The sequence below is a fragment of the Heterodontus francisci genome, chromosome 1 (genome assembly GCF_036365525.1).
Source record: "Heterodontus francisci isolate sHetFra1 chromosome 1, sHetFra1.hap1, whole genome shotgun sequence".
Taxonomy (NCBI): Eukaryota; Metazoa; Chordata; class Chondrichthyes; order Heterodontiformes; family Heterodontidae; genus Heterodontus; species Heterodontus francisci.
The window spans coordinates 97635002-97655293 of NC_090371.1; the positions used below are offsets into that span (position 1 = coordinate 97635002).

The following is a 20292-nucleotide window of genomic DNA, read 5'->3' on the forward strand; positions in this document are numbered from 1 at the left end:
TCTGAGAGACAGTTGAATGGAGGGACAATGGGAGTGCTCACTAATTTCAATTAATAAGATGGTTTAGGCAATCATGATAATCAATATTCTTTGTTGGTCGAAGAGCCAGAACTCCACACCCCACCAAGAGCGTCTGGGAAACTTAAAAATCCAACAACCCTCCCAGAAGATGCTGTTTCAAACGGAGATGGTCACATGACTTCCCTGCTGGCCAGGCAGGGGACTGTTTGAGTTGTACTTCACAGAAAGGTAACAGACTGCAACTGAACTCAAAGAAGAAAGCACCCCTCTCTCTCTCCAGCAAATTCCCATCACACCCACGGTGGCAGCATAAGCCTCAAGACTACAGAACTTTACAGGCAACTACCAAGAAATCCGTTGAAACGTCTCTTCGGCCTTCTGGTACCAGAGAAGCAAGTTTGAAATTGTGCACTGGGTCCCAGCGTGAACTCTAAGACCTCAAATTCAACCAAGGACTTTACATCAAAAATAAAAGACAGTAACTGAATTCCCTCTATTGCTGAACTTACCCTCCCCAATTCTTTCTTCCCCTCTGTATCTATTTGTGTGTGTGTTTATCTCGTATGTATGCTCGCATGGTTCTGTAGCGTATATTAGTAATTTTTAACCGAGTTAAAGTGATCAGGCTAATAAACTTGCATCGTTCTTCTTTAAACCTAAGAAAACCTGTCTATTTCATTTGCAATTACAATTAGAGAGTAGTGAGCAAAGACTCACCTGAGGTGGTAAGTTAAAAATCACTGTATTTTAAAAGATAAACCCTGTTACAGCCAAACCAGGAAAGAAATAACAGAGCCTGAGACCCCTTCCTCACCCAGTCGTAACACAGCCTTTTGAAACTGTTATGAAGATCAGTCTAGTTCAGTAAGAAAATCGTTAGTTGTATTCCAACAGGTGCAATAAATATTTACATATGGTATATGAGGAGGGAACAAATTATGAAATGCTGGAAACATTAGGTCAGTCAGCATCTGTGGAGATAGTTAGTGACCTGATGCTTCAAGTGTTCTTTGGGCCTCCTTATCTCGAGAGACAATGGATACGCGCCTGGAGGTGGTCAGTGGTTTGTGAAGCAGCGCCTGGAGTGGCTAAAAAGGCCAATTCTAGAGTGACAGGCTCTTCCACAGGTGCTGCAGAGAAATTTGTTTGTTGGGGCTGTTGCACAGTTGGCTCTCCCCTTGCACCTCTGTCTTTTTTCCTGCCAACTACTAAGTCTCTTCGACTCGCCACATTTTAGCCCTTTGTAGACCCTTTGTCAAAATGGCATTCTTATGAAGGGCTTAGACCTGAAGTATTATTTCATCCTTCCTCCCCGGAGATACTGACAGACTTGCAGAGTGTTTCCAGAGTTAGTTTTTCAGCATCTGCAAATTGTGCTTTTTGTTTTATCAGGGCTGCTTTCATATGAATTCACCATGAGATTATGGAGCTGTTTCCTAAGAAGGGTTTTGATGGTTTGATTGACAGCTCAGCTGGCCAGTTCCTTGGTCCAAAAAAGCCAGGGAAAGATCAAAGGTTAAGTCTTGGACTTCTTGTTCAGCTAAAGGTTCAGCTAAAGAACAAAGGGAACACATGGTCTGAAGCAGTGCAATTTTAAGAGGCAGAGAAGCCAAGGATAAAGAGTGTGGTTTCCCTTTTTAAGTTGAGAGCCACCCACTTGAGGTACAGAGGCACCTTTTGGGTTCTAATTGTATATAAAATCACCAGTGAAGCTCCACGAGAACAGAAAACTGAAGAGTATGGTCATCACTTAAAAGCCTTTCTTGCCATAATGCAATGTTATATACGGTTGCCATCCATGGTTGGAGGTATTCTTTTAAGACTTGATCACATAACATCTGTAGATGTTATTATAGTTAACTTATAAAGGTTGGGTCACCTGTACTTAAGTATCTTGGCTAGTGATTTTACACCAACAGCTGTTGTACAAGAAGTTGAGAGAACCAGGAGGCCACCAGGAGCTGAAAAAGAGTAAGTGAGGGTAAGGACGAGAGGAAACCCAAGGTGGGGGAGGGATTCATCAGGGGAAATCAGTAACTAGTCGTGACTAACTGAATTTGCAATGGTAACGTATTAAAACTGGTAACACTCAAGATTTCCCTCGTAATGAACAATATATGTCACCATATATGTCTATATGGAACTGATAATGATGGGTGTAACACCCCAATATTCTATTTATACCTGATACACTGGAAGCTCAGTGTTTGGGGCACTTTTGGCAGAGCGCTTAGTCCAAACCTCAGCTCAGCACCAACACTTCTAAGCGTATTCAATAAAGGAGCGGTTTCATAGATTGATTAAAAATGACAGCACAGTGGGGATGTTTGGCCTCTGTTGCCTGTGATGATGCTGGCACTTTCTCCAATAACCTCATTCCCTGAGATGCTTTTATATTCTTCTTCATCCCGTTCCATTTTAAATGATATTCTAGTCCCTCCTTCAACAGTCATTTGTGGTGCAGCATCCCATTGTCTGTCAGCCCTCTGTGCAAAAACTTTGCTTTTTCCTTAGGAACATAGGAGCAGAAGTAGGCCATTCAGCCCTTCGAACCTGCTCTGCCATTCAGTTCGATCATGGCTGATTACCTCAAAGCCACTTTCCTGCATTATTCCCATATACCTTGATGTCATTAGTATCTAGCTATCTAACTATTTCTGTCTTGAACATGCTTCATGATTGAGCTTCTACGGCCCACTGGGGTAGAGAATTCCAAAGATTCACCATCCTCTGAGTGAAGAAATTCCTCCTCATCTCAGTCTTAAATGGCCTACCCCTTATTCTGAGACTATGTGACTCACCAGCCAGGGGAAATAGCCTAACTATATCCATCGTGTCATATTGTATAAGAATTTTGTAAGTTTCAATGCGATCACCTTTCATTCTTCGAAACTTTAGAAAATACCCATCCAGTTTTCTCAATCTCTCCGCATAAGACAATCCTGCCATCCTAGGGATTGGTCTGGTGCGCCTCAGTTGCACTGCCTTTATGGCAAGTCTTATTTCCTTAGAGGAGGAGACCAAAACTGTACACAATACTCCAGGTGCGGTCTCACCGAGGCTCTATACAATTGCAGCAAGACTTCTTGATTGCTGTACTCAATGTTCCATTTGCCTTCCGAATTGCTTGCTGTATCGTTTACAAACCTTTAGTAGCTCATGAATAATGACACCCAGATCCCTTTGGACGTCAACACTTCCCAATCTCTCACCATTTAAGAAGTATTCTGTCTTTGTTTTTTCTACCAAAGTATAGAACTTCACACTTATTCGCATTATATTCCATCCATCATCTTCTTACCCATTCACTTAGCCTGTCCAAGTCCCCATGAAGCCTTCTTGCATCCTCCTCACAAGTCGCATTCCCACCTAGTTTTGTGTCATCAGCAAATTTAGAAGTATTAATTTGGGCCCCACATCCAAATCATTGATACAGATTGTAAACATTTGTGGCCCCAGCACTGATTTTTGCAGTACCCAACTCTTAACAGCCTGCCATCCTGAGAACAACCTGTTTATTCCAATTCTGTTTTCTGTCTGTTACCCAATCTGATCCATGCCAGTCTATTGCCCCCAATCCCATGTTCTCTAATTTTGTTTTCTAATCTCCTGTGTGGGACCTTATCAAAAGCCTTCTGAAAATCCAAATGCACAACATCCACTGGTTCTCGTTTATCTATGCTGCAAAAAAACTCTAACAGGTTTGTCAAACCTTGATTTCGCTTTCGTGAATCCATGTTAACACTGCCCAACCATATGTTATTTTCTAAGTGTCTGGTTATCATACCCTTTATAATAGATTCTAACATTTTCCCTTCTACTGACATCAAACTAACAGGTCTGTAGTTCTCCATTTTCTCTTTCCCTCCTTTCTTAGATAGTGGGGTTACATTTGCTACTTTCCAGTCTGCAGGAACCTTTCCAGAACCTGTAGAATTTTGCAAGATAACTACACTATCTCTATAGCCACCTGCTTCAACATTCTGGGATGTAGCTCATCTGCTCCAGGGGATTTATCAACCTTCAATCCAGCTAATTTTTTGAGTACTACCTCTTTATTAATACTAATTTCTTTCAGTTGCTCATTTTCACAAGTCCCTTGGTTCCCTAGTATTTCTGGGAAATTTTCTGTATCTTCCTTTGTGAAGACAGACGCAAAGTAATCGTTTAGTTTCTCTGCCATTTCCTTATTCTCCATTATAAATTCTCCTGTCTCTGCCTGCAATGGACCCACATTTGTCCTTGCTAATCTTTTCCTTTTCAAATGACGAAAGAAGCATTTGCAGTCAGCCATTGTGTTTCTTGCTAGCTTGCTTTCATATTCTCTCTTTCTTTTCTTGATCAGTTTTTTGGTCCTCCTTTGCTGGATTCTAAATTGTTCCCAATCCTTGGGCTTACCACTTTTTCTGGCAACCTTATAAGCTACTTCCTTTGATCTAATGCAATCCTTAACGTCTTGTGTTATCCTCGGTTGATTCATCTTTCCTGTTGGGTTTTTGTATCTTAGAGGAATGTATATTTCTTGCAGACCATGTAATACTAATTTAAATACTAGCCATTTGTCTACTGTCAAATCTTTTAGTACATTTTCCCAAACCACCATAGACAACTTGCTCCTCATACCTTCATAGTTTCCTTTGTTCAGATTTAAGACGCTAGTTTCAGAATGAACCGTATTACTTTCAACCTTAATGTAAAATTCTATTATATTGTGGTCACTGTTTCCCAAAGACTCCTTTACAGTAGGGTTATTAATTAGCCCTTTCTCATTACATAATATTAAATCTAAAATGTCCCAATCCCTAGCTGGTTCTTCAAAGCACTGCTCCAGAAACCGATCTCGTACACAACTCGCTCCTTATTTCTGTAAGTGCAAACCCTCAGTCCTCACAATCATCTCAGGAGGCCACAGCTAGTGGGAAAATTTAATAGGCACAGGTCCCCTGGGCTATGAGCAGCAGTGCCTGGGAGATTTGTGCCCTATTCCAGGAAGGTTAACAACACTCAAGTTGTACAATTATATTTGGTGTCGGATTGAATTGATAAAATAAGTCTGACGCAAACAGCTCTTGTTTAGTTGCTTACACTTTTTTTTAGGCTAATCACTTTACAACAGTTGGCCTGTCAGCAGAGTGTCAGGTCTCTTGTCCTTTCTGTGCTGTGCCCAGAATAGAAAATACAAAAAGAAACCTGAAACCACCACAGAAAAGTTTCTGCTTCATAGTTTGCTCACTTTCTATAGTGTGACCAGTATACAAATAGCTCAGAATGAGGCTCAATAGTGCCCTCATCTTTTAATATTTTCCAGGAAAAATGCAGCCTTCTATTTATATATTTAAAAATAAATATAATCAATGAAGACATGTTTTTAACTTGCTTGATCTGGCTAAGCTAATGTATTGCGGTTTGTACTGATAAGAGCTGAGGCGAAACTACAAGGTGGTGTGTTTCCTTGCCTAGCCACAAATATGAATGACATCTCTGATGAGGAAACTTACCGCTTTGTGGTGAACTTAAAAAAAAAATACAGCAATTTTTCTTAAGTTGATAAGATAGTGAGGGCAGAAGAGGTTTTGAATTATTCGTGACATTTTGTTATGCAAGACTGCATTGAGTTGGATCAACTGAAAATAATTTTTCTGGTAATGTTTTAGAAATTTGTTATTATTTTTCAGGGTTCAGCTGATCCCCTTAACAGTGCATTTCATCTGACTTATAACATGGTTTTGAACCTGCTTCGTGTTGAAGAGATCAATCCTGAATACATGTTGGAAAAATCCTTCTACCAATTCCAGAATTACAAGGCAATCCCAGGAGTGGTTGAAAGTGAGCAACATTTTTTTCTCCCAAGTTTCACAGTTTTAATGACTTGGTCTAGAGCTTATGATCTTAATGATGTCAATTAGAATGTACCCACTAAATGTCTTCTCATTTGCTATCATCACAGATTTCATCTTGTGGCATGGTGAAATCAGTATGACCAATATCTAATCCATATATTTTCAGTTATTGTGGATTTTGGTTACAGTACATTTTGGCAAGTCATTTGTTCATTACAACTAAAGGCAGTGAAACAGCCTGATGTGCCATTAGGTTTAAGGTAGTAACAATTGCTCTTTTTGAGGTTTGTCCCTGTCCTGAATGCTGTCTGCACGAACCACAACCTCTGGCTGCTCGCCCTCCTGTTCCAAAACCAGTTGTATTTGTTCCGATGTCCTGAACGCTGGCACCTGGGAATCAACATACCATTCTGTATTATGTGCATAAAGTAAGCTATCTACCCCCATGTAAAACCACCCCCTGCTGCCTCCCTCCAAAAAAGTCACTGTTCTCCTATTCTTAGTACCAGTAGTGTTTCAGCCATAGTTTAACACTTGCTCCTTTGAACCTTGTAGTCACTGATACTTACTCTCCCTTCACTCTTTTTGTTCACATCACTGCGACTTAAACAGGTACATCCATTCGACCAGCTTTACAAATGATCCACTTTCTACCCTTACCTGATGCATTCTGCCCTGTCTGCCGACTGTCATACTCTAGTTTACCAGACATTACTTCCAGCAAACTGGTTTCTGCTCCAGAAAGCGTTCTCCCTCCCAAGTTTTGACGCTCAAGGTGTGTAAATGAAGAACTGGATGATTGAATGTGTCCTCGTTCTTTTTTATGTACAGTGGTTACAAAACCTAGGAGACCTATTGACCGTGGGAAATTGCTGAAACATGCTCTCTGAAGCTGTGTTTGCGCTCCCACTCCCATATTGCTTATGGAAAAATTGTTGGAAAACACTCAGCAAGTCAGGTAGCAGCTGTGGCGAGAGAAATAAGTTAACATTTCAGATTGAAAACCTTTTTATCAGAACTGGCTAATGTTGGAAATTAGCTGCGCAGTGGTTCGCACCTCAGCCTCACAGCTCCAGCGTCCCGGGTCCAATTCTGGGTACTGCCTGTGTGGAGTTTGCAAGTTCTCCATGATTGCGTGGGTTTCCTCCGGGTGCTCCGGTTTCCTCCCACAGCCAAAAGACTTGCAGGTTGATAGGTAAATTAGCCATTATAAATTGCCCCTAGTATAGGTAGGTGGTAGGGAAATATAGGGACAGGTGAGGATGTGGTAGGAATATGGGATTAGTGTAGGTTTAGTATAATTGGGTGGTTAATGGTCGGCACGGACTCGGTGGGCTGAAGGGCCTGTTTCAGTGCTGTATCTCTAAATCAATATTAGAAACTGTCAAACAATTTTGTAGTAATCCTCTTCAGGCAGCCAGTGCAGGTATGTCCTGACTGAAAAGGTGTGCATTTTTGTTTGATTTACCTTTACTCAAAAATCTCTCCATTTCAGACATGCCATATGAAATTTTTGATATGTTACTTAATAAATTTATACCTGCACTACATGTTGCAGCCATTCAGTGAAATTTGGCTGTACTCATACAGGCTCAATGGAGTAACTGACTGGGCTAGTTTTTGTGAAATATTTTCAACTTTATAGCCGAGTCAGAAGATTCTTCGTAAAATACGGTTAGTGTTGTCTAGATCCTTACCCCATAATAACAAAACCATATGCCTGTAAGATGAAAGTACTAAAGTGTAACATGTATTGTTTTTTGGCCTTTAAAGGGGAAATATGTGTAAAGTTCTCTCGAGCAATTTGCCACCCATTGCCCATAAAATACAGGAAATCAGAAGAGACAAGAAGAATTTCTCCTTTCCCATCCTTAATAGAGCATTGGATTGGTGGAATATGTATCACTTTTGCATCAAAGGACGGCCGTTTGGAGCAACAGCCAAAGCGCTTTCTGTAAATGCAGTTTCCACTTCTGGTGCAATAGACATGCATCGTTGAAACAGTATTGGAGACACAGATTTTTTGGGCCTCCACTTGCTGTTAAAAATAGAGCTGGAATCCCTTCCTTTTAGCCACTGTGAATCTTCATTCTCCCAAGAGGAACTTCTGCAAAGCTTTCCCTCGGGAAAATTAAATAAAGTCCCATGATAGATGAGGTTGTACTTGTTCTATGGGAAATAAATTTTCTTTCATTTTTGAAGCTTTTCCTGCAGTGTCCAACATCAAGTAACACGAATGATTTCAGATTGAAACTACAAATTAATGTCAAACTAGCAGAAATGCGCAAAGCATTTGCAGTCAGATTAGTATCTTTATTGCAACAGTACTGATTTAAATACAGGATTTCTGGTTATTCTTTCAACAAAGAGTTCAACAGAATCAAAAATTCTCTCTTTGGAAAATGCTTCCTAGAGTTCTCTGTAAAAATTGGCCCAGGAATATAAATACAAATATTGTGAAGCGTGTGGCCTTGTGACCTGTTTATAGTCATAGAATATGAATGTCTAATTGGTAACTTTTCTCATAATTTGAAATGGCAGGTTTTCATTTGATGTGCTCCATATTATTTGAGGAATAAACAGTATTTCCTTGAAATCTGCCTGCTGTAATTTCAGCATGCATCTTTGAAGAAAATAGCTTTCTAACTGCCAATCTTGTTCCATGACACAGTCCTTGTTTAGGATTCAAGTTTCATAACATCATATCTGTGCCTTCCTTGAGTCTAAGTTTTATGCAGTGCCATGCCCGTTGAAGTTAGACTGTGTCGAAACTCTGGAGGGCATAGACCGTTACCAGCATCTTTGTCTCTCGAATCCACGCTGATGTATTCTTTTAATTCACCCGATGCCTTTTCTAAAACTTTTTCATTCAAATCTAGTGAATCTTCCTTTTTTAGCCTAAAGAATAGCTTTTGAATAATAACTTGTATCAAATAATTATCCCTGCCATTTTGCCACACATAATCAATTCTATCACCTCATCCACCCCTCCCATGCTATCCATTCCCATCCTTCTCATGCCATCCCCATCCCAATTCCTTCTGTCCCTCCCAGGCCATCACCATCCCGTTCTTGCCCAACCCTCGCATCAGTTCCATCCCATCCCTCACGCAAGTAATCTCTGCAGCCAGTGTAACTGTTGTTGGGCTCCCCTTAACTTTCTGCTGTTTTTGTTCACCACCCATCCAACCCCGCCCTACCACCACTGTTGGCAGTCGTATGTGCACCACGCGCTCTGGTCCTCCGCGTGCGCAAGGCACTGTCAACCCAATAAGCCCACCAACAGACGCACCTCTTAAACTGACTAAAATCAGAGCAGACTGGACAGACAAAAACTATTATTATAGTGAGTAGTTTCTTAAAGCTAATCTTATAACACAGACGAGATGCTATGTACAAATCCATTTCCCCTGTTGCAAAAGGTGCCTTGTATCCTAACTCCAAAGAAACACACCTTAAATTTTTGCCGCTTTATTTTTCACATTCACTCGCCTTGTGATTCTTAAAACTGCTAATTAGTGCCAAATTTTGACTTGTAAGTGTGGATTCACAACCACTAAGAACTGGATGGAGGTTCTGTTAATTTCTTTCATTTAGTATCAATACATTGGTGCATCCTATCCATTTAGGTAGGATTTAAACCAAATCCCTGGAGATTGAAGAAGTGTAATGACTGCCACCTCTCTTGACATTTATCCTATAAGTGACATTATCATTAATATGCTTAATTTTTCAGTCAAGCAACCCTACTGTATCTACAAGGATGTTATGATGAAACTTTATAAGACAGTGTTTTGGCTTCAATTAGAGTAATGTGTCCAGTTCTGGGCACCACACTTCAGGGAAGATGTGAAGGCTTTAGCGAGGAGGCAGAAAAGATTTACAATAATGGTTTCGGGGATGAAAGACTCCAGTTACATGGATAGATTGGAGAAGCTGAGGCTGTTCTCCTTGGAGAAGAGAAGGATGAAAGGAGATTTGATAGACATGTTCAAAATCATGAGGGGTCTTGACAGAGTAGATAGAGAGAAACTGTTCACATTGGCAGAAAGGTAAAGAACCAGAGGACACAGATTTTAAGTGATTGGCAGACAAACCAACGGCAACATGAGAAACATGTTTTTATGCACCAGGTGTTCATGATCTGGAATGCACTGCTTGAAAGGGTGGTGAAGGCAGATTCAATCATGGCTTCCGAAAGGGAATGGAATAAGCATCTGAAGGGGAAAAAATTGCAAGGCTACAAGGCAAGAGGCAGGGAGTGGGACTAGCTAAATTGCTCTTTCAATGTGAAGGACAGCAATGTGGTTGTCTCTTAACTGCCCTCTGAAATGGCCTAGCGCAAACCATTCAGTTGTACTAAAGCGCTGCACAAAAGTTGAACAAGAATAAAACTGGACGGAATACCCGGCACGACCTGGGCACCAAGATTACAAAGATAAGGAGGGGCAAGACCATGGCGGGATTTGAAAATAAGGATGGGAGTTGTAATATCAGGGTATTGCTTAACTGAGAGTCAATGTAGGTCGGCGAGCAAAGACTGCAGGGAGTTGGACCAGCTGAATTGCTCTTGCAGGTGAATGGAACTTGGTGCGGGCTACGACATAGGCAGCAGAGTTTTGGATGACCTCAAGTTTACAGAGGGTAGAATATTGGACACCAGCCAGGAGTTTGTTGGAATAGTCAAATCTAGAGGTAACAGCGGCATGAATGAGTATTTCAGCAGCAGTTGACCTGAGGCGGCGGCTAGGTGTTGTGATACTGCAGAGGTGGAGACGGGCAAAAATGAAAAAACCTTTTCCTTCTAGTTGATAGAGTTCACTGGTTTGGAAGGAGACTTGGTGACTTGCTGCAGTGCATCTTGTAGATGGTACACACTGCTGCCACTGTGCGTCAGTGGTGGAGAGAGTCAATGTTGAAGGTGTTGGATGGGGTGCCAATCAAGCGGGCTACTTTGTCCTGATGGTGTCGAGCTTTTTGAGTGTTATTGGAGCTGCTTCCATCCAAGCATGTGGAGAGTATTCCATCACATTCCTGACTTGTGCCATGTAGATGGTGGACAGGCTTTGGGGAGTCAGGACGTGAGTTACTCGCCAGAGAATTCCCAGCCTTTGATCTGCTCTTGCAGCCACAGTCTTCATGTGGCTGGTCCAATTCAGTTTCTGGTCAATGGTAACCCACACCGCCCCGCCCCCCGCAGGATATTGATAGTGGGGGATTCAGTGATGATAATGCCACTGAATATGAAAGGAAGATGGTTAGATTCTCCCTTGTTTGAGATGATTTAGGCCTGGCACTTGTGTGGAGAGAATGTTATTTGCCACTTATCGACCCATGCCTGGATATTGTCCAGGTCTTGCTGCATTTGGACACTGACTGCTTCAGTATCTGAGGAGTCGCGAATGGTGCTGAACATTGTGCAGTCATTTCTGACCTTATGGTGGAGGGAAGGTCATTGATGAAGCAGCTGACGATGGTTGGACCTAGGACACTACCCTGAGGAACTCTGCACTGATGTCCTGGGACTGAGATGATTGTCCTCCAACAACCGCAACCATCCTCCATTATGCTAGGTATGACTTCAACCAGCGGAGAGTTTTTCTCCCTGATTCCCATTGACTCCAGTTTTGCTCTGGCTCCTTGATGCTATACTCGGTCAACTGCTGCCTTGATGCCAAGTCATTTTGAAGATTTCATGGTTTGTAACGGATCGTTTACTCACTTTTCCATTACACAAACTCACCTGTCATCTTTCACCATTTCCAGTTCAGTTGTTTTGCATTTGATCTTGATCAATGAGGCCAAACATTTGCTGAATCATAATGAATTATTTTAGCTTTATGTAAGTAATGCAACAAATTGATACTTTTCTCATTTAATTGTACAGAACTCATTAAGTGTGAAAACATTCTAATTTAAGAAGTTCTAAGGAAAAAATTTCATCTCTTTAATTTCTTGATTAAAGAATGTCATATCAGCAACTCATCCATGGCATTCCTTTGAGTAAACAGTTAATATAGTGCTATAAAGATTTTATTGGAACCAGAATAAAGCATAATTTGACATGTGCTGGAATATTTGGCTCACTTTTTCTCTTCCTGCTTTCCATTTATTTTTGTGGGTAAACTGCAGTTTATATTAAAAATAGTAAAATTTTAGAAGCTCCCTAGTTCTTAAGTCATTTATTGATTGCACTGTAATACTCCAAGTTTTTTTTTAATTTTAAAATGCTGGTTAAGTCAATTTGTATGATCACTGCATAAATGGCAAATTGGAGCTTTTGGTTATTTTTATGGTATTTATATTCCCACAAGCTGGTTTGATGGTCGTCGTTGATACATTATGGTAATGTATTTTGGTTTGAGTTAGACACCCTGTGAGTAGGTTCACTAACCTTGAAGCAGGCCTGAAAGAGGAGAACTTAAGCAAGGAGTCAGGAGGGCTAAAAGGGGTCATGAAAAGTCATTGGCAAACAGGATTAAGGAAAATCCCAAGGCTTTTTATACATATATAAAGAGCAAGAGGGTAACCAGGGAAAGGGTTGGCCCGCTCAAGGACAGAGATGGGAATTTATGTGGAGCCAGAGGAAATGGGTGAACTACTAAAGGAGTACTTTGCATCAGTATTCACCAAAGAGAAGGACTTGGTGGATGATGAGCCTAGGGAAGGGAGTGCAGATAGTCTCAGTCATCTCATTATCAAAAAGGAGAAGGTGTTGGGTGTCTTGCAAAGCATTAAGGTAGATAAGTCCCCAGGGCCTGATGGGATCTACCCGAGAATACTGAGGGAGGCAAGGGAAGAAATTGCTGGGGTCTTGACAGAAATCTTTGCATCATCATTGGCTACAGGTGAGGTCCCAGAAGACTGGAAAATAGCCAATGTTGTGCCTTTGTTTAAAAAGGGTGGCAAGGATAATCCAGGAAATTATAGGCCTGTGAGCCTTACTTCAGTGGTAGGGAAACTATTAGAGAGGATTATTCGGGACAGGATTTACTCCCATTTGGAAACAAACAAACAAACTTATTAGCGAGAGACAGCATGGTTTTATGAAAGGGAGGTCGTGTCTTACTAATTTAATTGAGTTTTTTGAGGAAGTGACGAAGATGATTGATGAGGGAAGGGCGGTGGATGTTGTCTATATGGACTTTAGTAAAGCCTTTGACAAGGTCCTGCATGGCAGACTGGTACAAAAGGTGACGGCACACAGGATCAGAGGTGAGCTGGCAAGATGGATACAGAACTGGCTCTGTCGTAGAAGACAGAGGGTAGCAGTGGATGGGTGTTTTTCTGAATGGAGGAATGTGACTAGTGGTGTTCCGCAGGGATCAGTGCTGGGACCCTTGCTGTTTGTAGTATATATAAATGATTTGGAGGAAAATGTAGCTGGTCTGATTAGTAAGTTTGCGGACGACACAAAGGTTGGTGGAGTTGCGGATAATGATGAGGATTGTCAGAGGATACAGCAGGATATAGATCGGTTGGAGACTTGGGCGGAGAAATGGCAGATGGAGTTTAATCCGGACAAATGTGAGGTAATGCATTTTGGAAGGTCTAATGCAGGTGGGAGGTATACAGTAAATGGCAGAACCCTTAGGAGTATTGACAGGCAGAGAGATCTGGACGTACAGGTCCACAGGTCACAGAAAGTGGCAACGCAGGTGGATAAGGTAGTAAAGAAGGCATACGGCATGCTTGCCTTCATCGGTCAGGGCATAGAGTATAAAAATTGGCAAGTCATGTTGCGGCTGTACAGAACCTTAGTTAGGCCACACACAGAATATTGCGTGCAATTCTGGTCGGCACACTACCAGAACGACGTGGAGGCTTTGGAGAGGGTACAGAGGAGGTTTACCAGGATGTTGCCTGGTCTGGAGGGCATTAGCTATGAGGGGAGGTTGGAAAAACTCGGATTGTTTTCACTGGAACGACGGAGGTGGAGGGGCGACATGATAGAGGTTTACAAAGTTATGAGCGGCATGGACAGAGTGGATAGTCAGAAGCTTTTTCCCAGGGTGGAAGAGTCAGTTACTAGGGGACATAGGTTTAAGGTGAGAGGGGAAAAATTTAGAGGGGATGTGCGAGGCAAGTTTTTTTTACACAGAGGGTGGTGAGTGCCTGGAACTTGCTGCCAGGGGAGGTGGTGGAAGCAGATACGATAGCGACGTTTAAGAGACATCTTGACAAATACATGAATAGGAAGGGAATAGAGGGATATGGGCCCCGGAAGTGCAGAAGGTGTTAGTTTAGGCAGGCATCAAGATCGGCGCAGGCTTGGAGGGCCGAATGGCCTGTTCCTGTGCTGTCCTGCTCTTTGTTCTTTGAGGCCTGGGACAGATCACCCATAGAGTCATACAGCACAAAAACAGGCCCTTCGGCCCATTGTGTCTGTGCCGGCCATCAAGCACCTACCTATTCTAATCCCATTTTCAGCACTTGGCCCGTAGCCTTGTGTGCTACGGCGTTTCAAGCGCTCATCTAAATGCTTCTTAAATGCTGTGATGGTTCCTGCCTCTACCACCTCTTCAAGCAGTGCATTCCAGATTCCAACCACCCTCTGGGTGAAAAGATTTTTCCTCAAATCCCCTCTCAACCTCCTGCCCCTTACCTTAAATCTCTGACCCCTGGTTATTGACCCCTCCACTAAGGGAAAAAGTTTCTTCCTATCTACCCTATCAATGCCCCTCATAATTTTGTATACTTCAATCATGTCCCCCTTAGCCTTCTCTGCTCTCAGGAAAACAACCCGAGCCTTTTCAGTCTCTCTTCATAGCTGAAACGCTCCAGCCCAGGCTACATCCTGGTGAATCTCCTCTGCACCCTCTCCAGTGCAATCACATCCTTACCTGGGAATGGAGCAGCGACTGGTGGACCTGTTGGGCCATCAGTCTCCACCTTCTGGCGAAGAAGTGGGTACTATTTGCTTTACAGTTATTCAGCTTATAGAATCCATTCATGTATATATGGTAGCATTATTCCAGACTTGACCATTGGCATCACATTACAAGATTTTCAGACTTTTTGTGCTCTTAGCAACCATCCCAACCAGATTCTTGAGGTGTTTGCCTTAATTACATGTATGTCCAGCTATATGCTGTTATGCTGTTTACTTGTAAGAAGTTTTCAGAACTTGATGACTGAATATGGCTTGGCGTAGCTCAAGAATGGAACTCCAAGCATTTGATTGGAAGGTAGAAGAGGCATCTGTTCCAGTACTTGTGTTTCTCTTGGATGCTGACATTAGCGAGGTTCAATTCTTTGGGACCACACAAAGTGGGTGAAGGGAGCTTTAGTCAGCAGAATCTCCCTGTCATGTCCAACAAATTCATACAGTTTCATATAGTTTGGAGCTGGCATACAATGGAACATTTCTTTGTCCATGTGCAAGATTTCCTTTCTGGTTAGGTTTACTCTAAAATGATGCACTTAATGATGGGAGATTGTGCTGAGATAATCCAGTGTGGACTTGCAGGTCCCTGTTAGCCAGCCCTGGGCTCCAGTTGAAGACCAGGCCAGCCAGCCTAGGTTATTGATGGGATTTGAAGGGGTAAACCTGTCGTAGCAGGTGGGATTTGTCCCACTGAGCTCCAGACAACCTGCAATTGCGTGCATTTGGGAAATTTTATCCAAATCCCTACTGGAACTTGCATTTAATTTGTAAATCTAACTCTGACCATAAAGATGGTTTAAAAAATGGAAGTGTTCATCGTGGTACAGTGCACGTTTGAGAATTAAATGAACTGCCCATGTCCTGACTTGGACCAAGACCCATTCATCCATCATCCCTGTGCTTGCTGATCTATATTGGTTCCCAGCTAAGCAAAGCCTTGATTTTAAAATTCTCAATTTTGTTTGCAAATCCCTCCTGGCCTCACCCTTCCCTATTTCTATAATCTTCTCCAGCCCCACAGCCCTCTGATACAAAGGAAGATGGTTGTGGTTTTTGGAGACAAATCATCTCATCCCCAGAACATTGCTGCAGGAGTTCCTCAGTGTAGCGTCTTAGGCCAAGCCAGCTTCAACTGCTTCATCAGTGATCTTCCCTCCATCATAAGGTAAGAAGTGGGGATGTTTGCTGATGATGGCACAGCATTCACTACCATTCGCAGCTCTGCAGATACTGAAGCAGTCAGTGTCCAGATGCAGCAAGACCTGGACAACGTTTAGCTTGGGCTGATAAATGGCAATATTCGCACCACACAAGTGCTAGACAATGACAATCTCCAACAAGGCATATCTAGCCATCTCCCCATGACAGGTTGATTGAGTGGGAAAATACATGGCGGATGCAGTATAATGTAGGTAAATGTGAGGTTATCCAGTTTGGCAAAATCAGAGAGGCAGATTATTATCTGAACGGCGATAGATTGGGAAAAGGGGCAGTGTAGTGAGAAATGGGTGTCCTTGTGCACCAGTCACTGAAAGTAAGCATGCAGGTGCAGCAGGCTGTTAAGGTGTGTTGGCCTTCATAGCGAGAGGATTTGAGTGCAGGAGCAAGGATGTCGTGCTGCAATTATACAGGGCCTTGGTGAGAGCACATCTGGAGTATTGTGTGCAGTTTTGGTCTCCTTCTCTGAGGAAGGATGTTCTTGCTATGGAGGGAGTGCAGCGAAGGTTCACCAGACTGATTCAAAGAACAAAACAAAGAACAAAGATAATTACAGCACAGGAACAGGCCCTTCGGCCCTCCAAGCCTGCGCCGATCCAGATCCTCTCTCTAAACATGTTGCCTATTTTCTAAGGGTCTGTATCTCTTTTCTTCCTGCCCATTCATGTATCTGTCTAGATACGTCTTAAAAGACTCCATCGTGCCCGCATCTACCACCTCCGCTGGCAATGCGTTCCAGGTGCCCACCACCCTCTGTGTAAAGAACTTTCCACGCATATCCCCCCTAAACTTTTCCCCTTTCACTTTGAATTCGTGTCCTCTAGTAATTGAAACCCCCACTCTGGGGAAAAAGCCTCTTGCTATCCACCCTGTCTATACCTCTCATGATTTTGTACACCTCAATCAGGTCCCCCCTCAACCTCCGTCTTTCTAATGAAAATAATCCTAATCTACTCAACCTCACTTCATAGCTAGCGCCCTCCATACCAGGCAACATCCTGGTGAACCTCCTCTGCACCCTCTCCAAAGCATCCACATCCTTTTGATAATGTGGCGACCAGAACTGTACGCAGTATTCCAAATGTGGCCGAACCAAAGTCCTATACAACTGTAACATGACCTGCCAACTCTTGTACTCAATGCCCCGTCCGATGAAGGAAAGCATGCCGTATGCCTTCTTGACCACTCTATTGACCTGCGTTGCCACCTTCAGGGAACAGTGGACCTGAACACCCAAATCTCTCTGGGCATCAATTTTCCCCAGGACTTTTCCATTTACTGTATAGTTCACTCTTGAATTGGATCTTCCAAAATGCATCACCTCACATTTGCCCTGATTGAACTCCAGCTGCCATTTCTCTGCCCAACTCTCCAATCTATCTATATTCTGCTGTATTCTCTGACAGTCCCCTTCACTATCTGCTACTCCACCAATCTTAGTGTCGTCTGCAAACTTGCTAATCAGTCCACCTATACTTTCCTCCAAATCATTAATGTATATCACAAACAACAGTGGTCCTGGGATGGCAGGACTGATGTATGAAGAGAGATTGGGTCAATTTAGGCTTGCATTTGCTAGAGTTTAGAAGAATGAGAGGGGATCTCATAGAAACCTACAAAATTCTAACAGGACTGAACAGTCTAGATACAGGAAGGATGTTCCCAATGACAGGGGAGTCCAGGGCCAGGGGTCACAGTCTAAGGATAAGGGGTATGCCATTTAGGACTGATGAGGAGCAATTTCTTCACCCAGAGAGTGGTGAACCTGTTGATTTCTCTACCACAGAAAGCAGTTGAGGCCAAATCATTAAATATATTCAAGAAAGAGTTAGATATAGTTCTTGGGGCTATTGGGATCAAGGAATATGAGGAGATAGCGGTAACAGGGTACTGAGTTTGGACGATCAGCCATGATTGAATTGAATGGCGGAGAAGGCTTGAAGGGCCGAATGGCCTACTCCTATTTTTCTATGTTTCTATTACCATTGCTGAATCCCCCAGTGTCAAGATACAGGTAGAGATACCATTGAGCAGAAACTGAACTGGAGCACCTGTATAACTGGTGTGGCTACAAGAGCAGGTTAGAGGCTTGGAATTCTGTGGCGAGTAACTCACTTCATGTCTCCACAAAGCCTGTCCACCATCAACAAGACTAAACTCAGAAGTGTGATGGAACACTCTCCACTTACCTGGATGGGCACAGTTCCGCCAACACTGAAGAAGCTCAATACCATCCAAGACACAGCTGCCCACTTGACTAGCACCTCATCCACCACCTTCAACATTCACTCCCTTCACCACCGACGAATGGAGGCAGCAGTTTTTACCATATACAAGAGTCACTGCAGCAAGGCACCAAGGCTCCTTTGGCTCCTTCGACAGCACCTTCGAAACCTGCAACCTTTACCACCTAGAAGGGCAAGGGTAGCAGATGTTTGGGAACACCACCACCTGCAAGTTTCCCTCCAAGCCCCACACTATCCTGACTTGGAACTATGTCGCCATTCCTTCATTGTCGCTGTGTCCAAATCCTGGAACTGCCTTCCTAACAGCACTGTAGGTGTACCTGCACCCCAAGGATTGCAGCAGTTCAAAAAGGCAACTCAACACCACCTTCTCAAGGGCAATTAGGGATGGACAATAAATGCTGGCCTGGCCAGTGCCGCCCATATCCCATGAAACAAATAAAATAAAAAAAAACCTGTGCTACTGCATCTTTTGCCTCTTGCACATTCCCAATTTTAATCAATGCAACATTGGGACCCATGCTTTCAGCTGCCAAGACCGTATGTTCTTCAATTTGCTCCCGAAACCTCTCTGCCTCTTTACCTCTCTCACTTCCTTTTTAGGCACTCCTTAAAACGTACCTTCTTGACCAAGCTTTTGATTATCTGCCCTAATATCTCTGTGGGTCGGTGTCAAGTTTTATTTAATAATACTCCTGTGAAGTGTCTTGGAATATTTGTATTACTTTAAAGGCATGATACAAATACAAGTTATTCTACTTTTCCTGAATTCTTAAAAATCCAGATCTTCTCTTGTCGATAGCGTTCTTTCATTTAGAGTAAGCAATGTCACAGAAGGTCCACCTCCTTATAAAATTCTGTATTCGTGTGAAGAGTACCATATAGTACCCACAAGTGTTATAATTTATATAAATTAAATTTATTCAATTAATTGCTTCATTATTAATGAATACTTATTAATGAGCAGCATTCAGTTCCATTCACAACTCCCTCAGATAATGAAGCAGTCCGTGCCTGCATGAAGCCAGAACTGGATAACATTCAGGCTTGGGCTGATAAGTGGCAAGTAACAGTTGTGCCAGGCAATGATAATTTCCAACACAAGAGAATCTAACCACTTTCTCTTGGAATTCAATTACTGAATTCCACGCCATCAACACGTTGAGGTTGGGGGTGGGGTGTTGGTGGCGGAGTCACCATTGACCACAAACCTAACTCAACTAGCCACATTAATACTATGGTAACAGAGTAGGTCATAAGCTGGGAACTCTGTGGCAATTAACTCATCTTCTGACTCCCCAAAGCCTGTTCCAACAAGGCAGAAATCAGGAGTGTGATGGAATATTCTCCACTAGCCTGAGTGAGTGCAGCTCCAACAACACTCAAGAAGCTTGACACCAAGGGCAAAGCAGTCTGCCTGATCACCCAATCCACCACTTCAAACATTCACTGCCTGCACCATGTAGCAGTGTGTACCATCTACAAGATGCACTGCAGCAACTTGCTAAAGCTTCGACAACAGCACCTTCTAACCCGAGACCTCTGCCACCTAGAATAATAAGGGCATGTTTCCCTCCAAGTCTTTCAGCATCCTGACTTGGAGCTATTTTGTTCTTTCACTGCCACTGGGTTAAAATCCTGGAACTCCCTCCTGCGCAGCACCGAGAGTGTATCTTCAGCACATGGACTGCAACATTCAAGAACGCAGCTCACTATCACCTTAAGGGCAATAATGCTGGCCTTATCAGCAAAGCCCACATCCCATGAACCAAGAATAATATGTAAATATAGTGTCGCCTTATATAACTGAATATGTGATCTGTCTTACAGAGGTCAAGATATTGGAAGGACAGTACAATGAAATTGAAATTCCCAATGAAGAAAGCATCGTTACTTATTACAAAATAAGGCAGCAGCTGGCTAAACTGGGTAAAGAAATTGAGGAGTACATACACAAACCAAAATACTGCTTGCCATTTCTTCAGCCAGGTAGACTTGTGAAGGTATGCTTACATTGTTATTTGTTTACTTTGTGGTGTGCTGTTTTTGATATTTCTTTGCTTTAAATTCCAGCAAGAGA

The 20292-nt window shown here is 42.7% G+C and overlaps 1 protein-coding gene across 1 annotated transcript in view; it reads left to right on the forward strand.

Moving 5' to 3' along the window:
- Nucleotides 1-20292, forward strand: part of mtrex (Mtr4 exosome RNA helicase) — a 215437-nt gene that overhangs the window by 110637 nt on the left and 84508 nt on the right. Inside the window, exons 16-17 of the mRNA XM_068033040.1 lie at nt 5697-5847; nt 20043-20215. Of these exons, the coding sequence (XP_067889141.1) occupies nt 5697-5847; nt 20043-20215 (324 nt within the window). The remainder of the gene's footprint in view (nt 1-5696; nt 5848-20042; nt 20216-20292) is intronic.